The following is a 9,307-nucleotide window of genomic DNA, read 5'->3' on the forward strand; positions in this document are numbered from 1 at the left end:
GTGCTTTTTGCATGCGAAAACAAGCTGAGGGCCATGAAGTCTTCATATAATGCACTAACCTCCCACCACCCCTCCTAAAGAAATTTTCATACTTTAGATTTGGAATTTTTCACTGTGAGTGGCCAGTGAGCAGGGGTGGGGGATGGGGAAAGTTGAGCCTATGGGAGAGAGCATGAAAATGCTCAAATCTGAAGCTTCCCTGGAACCCAAAGGACATAGTGGGTGAAGTAAAAAGTAAGTGCCAATTTCACATAAAAGGAGATAGACAGAGGGAAGTAAGAAAAGCCCTCGCCACTGCCTCCAGGAATTTGTAGTGTGGCAAACACCATGGATCAGCTTCCTCTTCGATTAAAGTGATCACTTTTAGACTAGGGTAGATGTTCAGACCTCCAACAGCTCCTAGCTCTGCTCATCCACACCCTCCTCCCTGCCTTAGCCCAGCTCCCTTCCACTTTCCGCCCTTCCCCCTCCTCTCCTAGAGAAATCTGATAGCCAAACCCATTTGAATGAGGGGAAATGCCTTTTTACCTCTTTCCCCTTAGGCTCACTTTCTCCTCTGCCTTTTTGTCTTGCTCCTCGCTAATGGGAGAAACCGAGATGCAATGCAGACACTTGCTGTTTTGTCCTTTTATAAAACAGCCGAGGAGACAAGTGATGGTTAAACAATTACTGCAAAGGAATTTAAAGGTTAGTGCATTCAGCATCCTTCTCCATTCAGGTGTACCTACAAGCAGCTGTGCTGCAACTGGAACATAAAAAGCTCAATTTAATTAACACTGACACAGATCCAGGAACGTGCACCAAAGACACCAACCATTAAGAGACTTGTCAAAAGAAATACATTAAAATGTAGCCAGATTCTCAATGTCATGTATTACTTTGCACATAATGAATTCAGCTTATTGTTTGAGAATTCAATCTCTAAGCAATAATCAGCAAAACAATAAGGTTAATAAATAATACAGGTTGAACTTTACAAGGGAAAGAGTGTGTCTGTATTCTCACTCCACAAAGCTCGTTGTCAGAATACAAAAGGGGGGGGAGCCCAATTCAAGCAGCAATTGCAGATCATCTCACAAGGCCCTGCAGGAGCAAAGAACTAGACACCTCCGCCTAATCACATGTATAGAAAGGTGGGCTCCTGAACTTTAGGATTCTAAGAAGTCTGAGCAGATAGGGAGTTTGTGTATCTACCCATATCTACCAAGGCAAATTATTACTCTGTCCCTGGTATCTACCTAGAGCTAAGCAATTTATTTCATCTCACCCTTTTGCTCTCTGCCCAGTCTGACTTGAAATGATGGCAAATTGATGATACAGAGGCTGAGGAACAGATAAAATCCCCCAAACCTCCGGACTAGGGTTACATTTCTTTTCTAATCTGTTTACTGAATCAATGGGAAGTTCTAATCATTTTGTTTACCCACGATGGGTAAGTTTGGCAATGCCCCATCCAATTATTCAGCCGAGGCATTCATTGCACAGCCCATTCTGTATTGACCAATTATTTAATTAAACTGTACTTCATTAATTGCAAGCCATAGCAGTGAGGAGTGCTTAACAAAATCCACATTTGGATGAAGTTGGAGAGCACTGAGATTTGCACTTTTTCCCCCAATTCAAATGCTTTCTTCCTTGTTTAATGATCTCCCTGGCAAGCTCTCAGAAAGAGCTCTTACTTCTAGTCATATATCACCAAGAAGTGGCAAAGCCTTCAATATCTTTATTTCAAGCTGATTTCTTTTTCATCGTAGGAAGGGTCTTATGCATCTACTTTATTCTGAGAAAATGGCTTAAAAAGAGTCCCCTCTATCATTATCTCCATAGAAATAACATTTTATTGACCCTGCATTTTTCTCCTATTAAGATCGCCATTGGCAGTCACAGGTTTCAAAGGTAACAGCAATATTAATTTCCATTTCTCCCATCTGAAGTGACTTGGTACTGAAGGAAAGACAAGTCACGGCCATCTCACTAGTAACAGGATTAAAGCATTTATGAGGCATTGCAGCTGCTCTTTTATGGCACCTGATTGATATGCATGTGTGGTTAGCATTTGTCTACTAACTTGTGTAATGCAGAGAATAGTAAAAGGGAAACAAGAATTGCACGGCTCTTCCATATTCAGGGAGCTCTGATGCACAGAAGTGTGTGTTTCAGATGGTGTCAGATACAAATCGGACCTACAGGAACATATTTTGACCGATTAACATGCAAGCACAGATGGCACAAGATACAGTGGATGTGTAGGTGTGTTGAAAGCACACACAAGCACACACACCTTGGCTGGAAATAGCAGCACCATTCATTTTCAGCAAAGTAAAGAAAATAAAAATAACTTTTTTCAACTGTTTCGATGAGACACTGCTGGAAAAAAATTATATGCATTATCCTAAGTAGGATTCTAGAAATTCTTAGACTTATTTCTTCTATCAAATTGCAAGTTTTCAACAAGAACCTCTAATGTGTTAATCAAGACTTTAAAAAAAATATTACATTACATGCCATTCAAGTGTCTACATTTCTCTCCTCTCTTCTTTTTCCTCTGCTCTTGTTTTCCTACCCACACACACATCCCACTCACACTTCAGAGAAACTGTAACACAATAGCCCATAGTGACATCCACTGGTAGCAACCAGATCTTAATGCCACAGCACAGTACCACATTAGAGGAAAGCATAGCCAAGTCCAGAAATTGCTATTTTACAGAAACATCTGGATGCAAACTCTTGTCTCACATTGGGATGTTTGGTCTTCACACACCAACCAAGCAGATATTTGAAAATATACAGATGCCTGACCGAATTTCACTTTGTATAGCCAGATGTCTGGGGACTAGATACAAAACAAGCCAAGAATACACTAAAAACCACTAATGACCTGCTTCCCCACACACTGCTTTCTCTCTTCCTCCTACTCTCTGTTTCCCATCATAAACTCTCACTCCCCAGCTCTCTCTTGAGTATAACCCTACAGCAGGACAAGGCAGCTGTCAGTACTCCATCTCCTTTCAGCCATTGTCTGCAAAACATTGTGCTCCAGGAAAATCAAGCCCTCAAATCGTGATACATAGAACTTTGGCTAAAAATACAAAAATCTGTCTCTCTGTAGCTCTCCCTCCCTCTTTTCCCTCCCTCTCCCCCCTCTCCCCCTCCCCCTCTCTCACTCTCTGGTTCTCCCTCCCTCCACCTCTCTCATTTTTTTCCACCTCAACTTCATTGGAGACAGCTGTGCAAATTTTAAAATGATAATTGCTTTTCTGCTCATCATCATTATGTGACAGAATCCATTCAAACAGTAAATGATTGTCTTCCAGCAAATTGTCAGATCAAAAGAATTGATCAACTTGGACTGTCACAAACTTTTCACCCTCCACAAAGAAGCACTGTGAGTATGCTGCATGCATTTAAGTAGGAAACAAACGCACTGAGGGTTTTACACAGACACAAATACACACACCTTACTCATTCAAAACACAGAAGAAAGAAAAGAAAAGTTGGCTCTACCTGCAGTTGTAGGTCCGGATCTCTTTGTTGTCACGCTTGCACTTGATGGCCACGAATATCATAGTGACAAAGAGGATGCCAGCAATGGAGCCCAGAGCAATAATGAAAATCAGGGATAAGTTCACAGAGCCCATTGACTCTTGGGCATCAAGAGCTGGGGACAGGTAGATTAGGACAAGGGCAGAGGCAGAAAGGGACGTCTTGCCATGGTCATGGGCCACCACTATCAGCTCATAGGAAGCCTTGGAGTTCTCATTAAAGGTGCGAGTGGTTCTGATTTCTCCGTTGACCTGGTCTATTTCGAAGAAACCGCGGTCACCTTCTGTCATGTCATAGGTGACTCGGCCATTTTCGCCCTCATCATAATCGTCTGCCTTAACTACAGTCACCAAGTAGCCTATGCCAGAGTTTCGAGGAATATAGACCTCAGCAGTGCCATTGATCAGGGGTGGGGCAGTGATGACTGGGGTATTGTCGTTGACGTCGAGGATGATGACCCTCACTGTGGCGTTGCTTTGCAGCGAGGGCAAGCCGCCATCCTTGGCCAGCACCTTGAATTCGAATGCCTTGGTCTGTTCATGGTTGAAGGATCGTAGCGCATAGATATCACCAGAGTTGGGATTGATTGAGACATAGGTGAAGACGGGCATGTCTCGCACCTGTGATGGCACAATTTGGTAGGAGACACTACCATTGAGACCCAAGTCGGGGTCGCGGGCAGAGACAGAGAGCAGATAGGCGCCAGGAGTGTTGTTCTCCTGTACAATGACTTGATAGTAAGGCTTGGAGAAGTGTGGGTGGTTGTCATTCTCATCAGTGATGCGCACAATAAAGGACTTGGCACTTTGCAGCATAGGCACACCGCTGTCTCGAGCCTGAATCGTAAGATTGTACTGGTCGTGCTGCTCACGATCTAGCCGTCCATCAACAAGGATAGTGGAGAAGCTCTCATACTCCTGCAGCCGAAAGGGGACATTGCCCAGCAAGCGGCACTGCACACGTCCATTGAGACCTGAGTCGCGATCAGACACCCGAACCAGGGCAATCACATAGCCCGGGGGGGCGCTCTCGCTCACCTCCACAAGCTCGCTATTGACTGATAGTAGGTTAATAATTGGCGGATTGTCATTAGTGTCTAGTACGCTGACGGTGACTTTGCAGTGTGCAGGGATAGAGTTGGGCCCCAGGTCCTTGGCTTGCACATCCAGCTCGTACACGTGTCCCTCTTCGTAGTCTAGCGCACCGGTGACAGTGACTAGGCCGCTGTGTGGGTCAATTTGGAAGAGTTCACGTGTGCGGTCATTGACATAGCCGTAGAAGGAGTAGACCACCTGGCCATTGGTGCCTTCATCTGGGTCGCTGGCATTCAGGCGGATGACGGGTGTATTGGGAGGTGAGTTCTCAGGCACGCTCACTGAGTAGGTGGACTCTCCAAACACCGGGTTGTTGTCGTTAGAGTCAGTCACCTTGATGCTGAGGCCAACTGTGCCCAAGTGTGGTGGGTCACCTCCGTCCAGTGCTGTGATGCGAAAGCTGTAGTGCGACTGTGTCTCGCGGTCCAGGCTCTTCTCCACCACGAGTTCAGCAAAGCGCGAACCGTCACCCCGCGTCTTTATCTCCAGGCCAAACAGCTCGTTGGGTGTGAGCTCATAGGTCTGCACTCCAAAGCTGCCTGAGTCCGGATCATAAGCGCTGTCCAGTGGGATGCGCGTACCCGGACTGGCTGCCTCAGAGATTTCTAGCTCTATCTGTGCGGCCGGGAAACTGGGAGCATTGTCGTTCAGGTCCTTGATCTCCACCTTAATCACACAGATCTCCATTGAGCTGGACATGACCTCTAGCGAGATGATGCACTTGGGGCTCTGGCGGCACAGCAGGTCTCGGTCGATCTTCTGCTTGGTGACCAACAGACCAGAGCTGGGGTTGATGTCCACCAGGTGCGGAGCTGAGTTTGACACCACTCGGAACGCAGAAGCCTGCCGCGGATCCATCGCGAAGCCCGCCTCCCGCGCGTCCTTGGCCACGTTAGCGATCACTGTCCCGGCGCGCTGCTCCTCTTCTACCGAGTATTTAAGGTTAATCAGGGCAGCCGCCTGTGTCCACAGTACCGCCAGCAGCAGTAGCACCGGCAGCAGGAGAGACTCCATGGCTGCGCGGGGCTCTGCCTGGCCTCGCCTCTCCACACCCCTCCGAGACCGACGCCGCCGGCGCTCCAGCTTCCCGCCGGCTCGGGCCGCCTGTTGCGCGCGCCCCGTGGCCCCGGAGGCCGCGGGAGGAGTCCCGCCCAGGGCGGCCCGGCGGCGCGCGGGATGAACCCGCGCGGGCTCCAATGCTGAGGTTGCAGTGGACTCGGTGGGGGCTTTCTGGGGGTCCGGGGGCTCCGTGGGGCCGAGGGAGCGCCGCGCGGCCCCGAGCCCCCTCCCTCCAGCCCGGCTACTCAGTTTTCCCCCTTTAAAGTTAGCCAGGAGCGACTGGCCGCAGCGGCGCAGGGCTGCGGATCGAGTGGCGCTTGCACGCCCCAGACGGCCACAAGCTGCAGAGTCGAGACTGTACTTGGGGCGCGGACGCCTAAAGCTGTGGGAGCTCAGCCTTTCAGGCACTGGCCGACCAGCCGCAGCGCACCGGCACTGGGGCAGGCGAGCGCGTAGTCTGTGCACCTGGCATGCGCAAGGACCTCCCCCCAGCGCGCCCAGCTCACTGCGGAGGGAGCTCCCGCCCGGTACGCGCCCTCCGGGCTCCGGGGGGGCCACTCTGGCCTCTTCGAGGCCTGTTGGGGAGAGAAGGAGGGGATTGTAGGCAGAAGTCTGAGTTGCTGACAAGATCCTTGGGAGCCCAGGGATCTGGCTGAGCTGGAGGGCTGTCCCGGGGCGGGCAGAGGAAGGGGGAAGGGAGAGATGCTAGAGCACTGTCCCTGGCGCTGAGGTTGGAGTCCGAGGGCGTGGGGGGCGCGTCTGCCCGGGATCCGAGGTGGGCACAGGGCTCCTCCCACAGAGCGGTTGAGGGGCTGCGTTTATATCACGGAAATCAAAGTTACCGACGCAGCCCAGGCCTCCGCCTCAAGTTTATGAAAATGGGAAGATGGCAATTTGTCCAAAAAAAAAAAAAATCAAAGTCCTGCTCTTTCCAATTGCCCTGGGGGGAGGGTACAGGGAATGGGAAGGTGAGGAAAGGAAGCTACTACGATACCGGCCAGGAGAGGCGGGACTGCAGCTGCGGGCACTCGGGGTTTCTTCGGCTCCCCGGGTTTGGGCTGGGGTGTCGCTCCAAGGACCGCCGCCGCCGCCGCCAAAGGAAGCCCTCCTTAGTTCAGTTGCATGTCGCTGGGGTCCGCCTCGGCAGCTGCCAGGGTCGACGGTTTCTGTCGTCTCCAAAGTTTACTTGCGAGAGCGTCTGGATCCCATTCCTCCAGGAGAAGCACCGTCCCTCTGCCCTGCTTAGGGCTTCCTCCCTCCCTGGCGCTAGCGCACTAGGGAGGTCTGTCTCTCTGAGTCGGGATGTGCGTGGATGTGCCAAAAGGAGGAAGAGTGAGTGTGTGGATGGGAAGTGTGAGTGTGGAGTATGAGAGAGCAGGAAGAAATAGGACTGGGGTGGGAGGTTTCGGATCTCAGATGAATCGGCTCAGCTCGAATGCCAGAGAGGACAGCGCACCGCGGGCCCGCGAGGGGCTAAGGGAGAGGATGCCAGGGCCCCCCGGGCAAGCCAGGCATGGTGAACGGTAGCTGGTGCTGCCGTCTGCGCCGGCTTGTCCGTCTCCCCTCTGAGCCAGCCGCCGCTGCTACTGCTGCTGTTGCTGCTCCTCCTCCCGCTGCCGCAAACTACTGGCCACGGAGTCTGGAGAGAGCAAGAGAGAGCCGGAGCAGCCGAGCGGGGCTACGCCAGGCACTAGCCAATCAGCGCGCCGCCCAGCGGGCTCCGGTCTTGGGGCGGGACCAAGGCGCGACGGGGGGAGGCGGGGAGGCGGGGCCATCCGGAAACTTACACACCGGCCGGATCGAGTAGAGTACCCTGCCCTGCAGAACCCTTGTGGGAGTCGGGGGACGCCTGACTAGCATGGGACAAGCAGTTAGGAAGGGAGGGGGTCCAGACTTGAGGTGTGCTGCCTTTGAAGCTGAGTCCACCTAGGAACTGAGCGTCTCTTGATCTCTTGTTTGCAGAGATTACAGAAAAAAGCTGAGGGTTTGAATTTCTTGCTGTTTATCTCCCTCACGTATCTTTCTGTCTTAAATGCAACATTCTCTGTCCTCTGTCGCTCTTTCTCTCTCCTTTGTCTCACCGTTCTGCATTTCTGTTTCTGTTTTCTCTTATTCTCTGGTAGTGGAAAAAAGAGGAGCAAGCGCCCCCGCGATGGTCATTCATCAAGCTTTTGGACAGTGTGTCTTCACTTTTGCCAAGAGCAAGGCCGCCATCCACCTAAACCATTATCCCTATCCCTCCTCACTGGGAAGATGCTGCACTCTCCGGAACACCCCAACACACACACACACACACACACACACACACACACACACACACACACACACACACGGCGAAGGGAGAGAGAGAGAGAGAGAGAGAGAGAGAGAGAGAGAGAGAGAGAGAGAGAGAGAGAGAGAGAGACTGGGGACTCGGTTGTTGGTCCGGTCTGACTCACTCAGGTCTCTACTTAATCAAATGGGATCGGTGGCTCAAAGAATGAGCCTCCAAGGGTTCTGGATACATTTTCTCACCCCTCACCCAACCCTGTCGGATAATTTAGCTCCCTATAAATAAACTACGTTTAAGAAATCCAGCGGAGCGGACGCCACCGCGCCGCGCGGCGCCGCGCCGAGCCGCACCGCGCCAGGAGAGCCTGGATCCGGATAGAAGCTGTGGAGTGGGCGCGACGTCAGCCAAGCTCCCTGGCAGCTGTGAGCCCGCGCTGGTGTGGTGGGCGCTCAGCCTTCCCTGGGGGCCTGGTCTCTCCCGGGGTTGCCAGTTCCCCTTGGGCGGCGGTGGCAGCTGCGGTGTGTGCCAATGCTGGGAAACGGGAGGTCCGTGTGGCCGGCCGGGGTTGACATCAAGCTTAGGCTGCCTTCTGAACCAAAGGCACACTAGAGACAGAAGGGGACTCCTCCCCTCCCAAATCCAAGACTCTTAATTAAGATCGCGAGCTGAAAAAAGCGTCTTCGACGAACAATTTTTCCTGGTTTTTTTTTTTTTTTTTTTTTTTTGAATTACAGTTTGAGGATGGGGAACAGCTTCTGAATTCACAATTCTTGGAAAAGCAAACCTTCCTTCTGAGTTAGTAGTCTCTATTATTTGAGAGTCTCGGTTGAACAAACTCATAATTAGCTCAGCTACTTTGGCCCGAACCTATGGGCTCAAAATGAGACTCGCTTTTGCCCTTTAAAAATCATTAAACAAGAAAAGGAAAAACGCATTTAGACACATAATGGATTTTTTTTTTTCAAAACTGCCATCTTCTTTCCGAGAGCAACCCAGCTGCTTAAAAGAATGTATCATCCAAAAGGAGCTAGTTTAGCAGCCTTTACCTTGGAGTGGGGAGGGGGAGGACAGCTTCCTCCCACAAAAAAAGAATTATATTGCCAGTGAGGTTGAAACCGGACCCTCTGAAAGTGTAGCCAGGGCCAAGGGGGAAGAGCCCGATCGCTTGCCTCGTGGGGATTTGCTTCACATTACAATGTAATTCAGCCCAGAACATCAGAGAGAAAATCGAGGCATCTGCAGTGAGAATCATTTCATGTTGATCATTTAGAGCTGCGGGTAGACAGCAGAGAGGGTGGCTTCAGGGAGTCGGGTGGCTTCAGGGAGTCCCGTGGCC

General features: G+C 51.1%; 1 protein-coding gene across 4 annotated transcripts in view; it reads right to left on the minus strand.

Moving 5' to 3' along the window:
- Pcdh19 (protocadherin 19) overlaps window positions 1–7,369 on the minus strand; it is a 104,760-nt gene extending 97,391 nt beyond the window's left edge. For 2 of the 4 annotated variants that reach the window (XM_036174982.1, XM_036174979.1), the window contains exon 1: window positions 3,508–6,397. In XM_036174982.1, coding sequence (XP_036030875.1) covers window positions 3,508–5,654 — 2,147 coding nt within the window. In that variant the 5' untranslated portion in view covers window positions 5,655–6,397. Of the gene's footprint in view, window positions 1–528; window positions 670–3,507 lie in introns of all 4 variants that reach the window. The other 2 variants (XM_036174981.1, XM_036174978.1) reach the window with 2 other exon arrangements.
- Between the last annotated feature and the right edge of the window lie 1,938 nt (window positions 7,370–9,307).

Source organism: Onychomys torridus, chromosome X (assembly GCF_903995425.1).
Source record: "Onychomys torridus chromosome X, mOncTor1.1, whole genome shotgun sequence".
NCBI classification, from domain to species: Eukaryota; Metazoa; Chordata; class Mammalia; order Rodentia; family Cricetidae; genus Onychomys; species Onychomys torridus.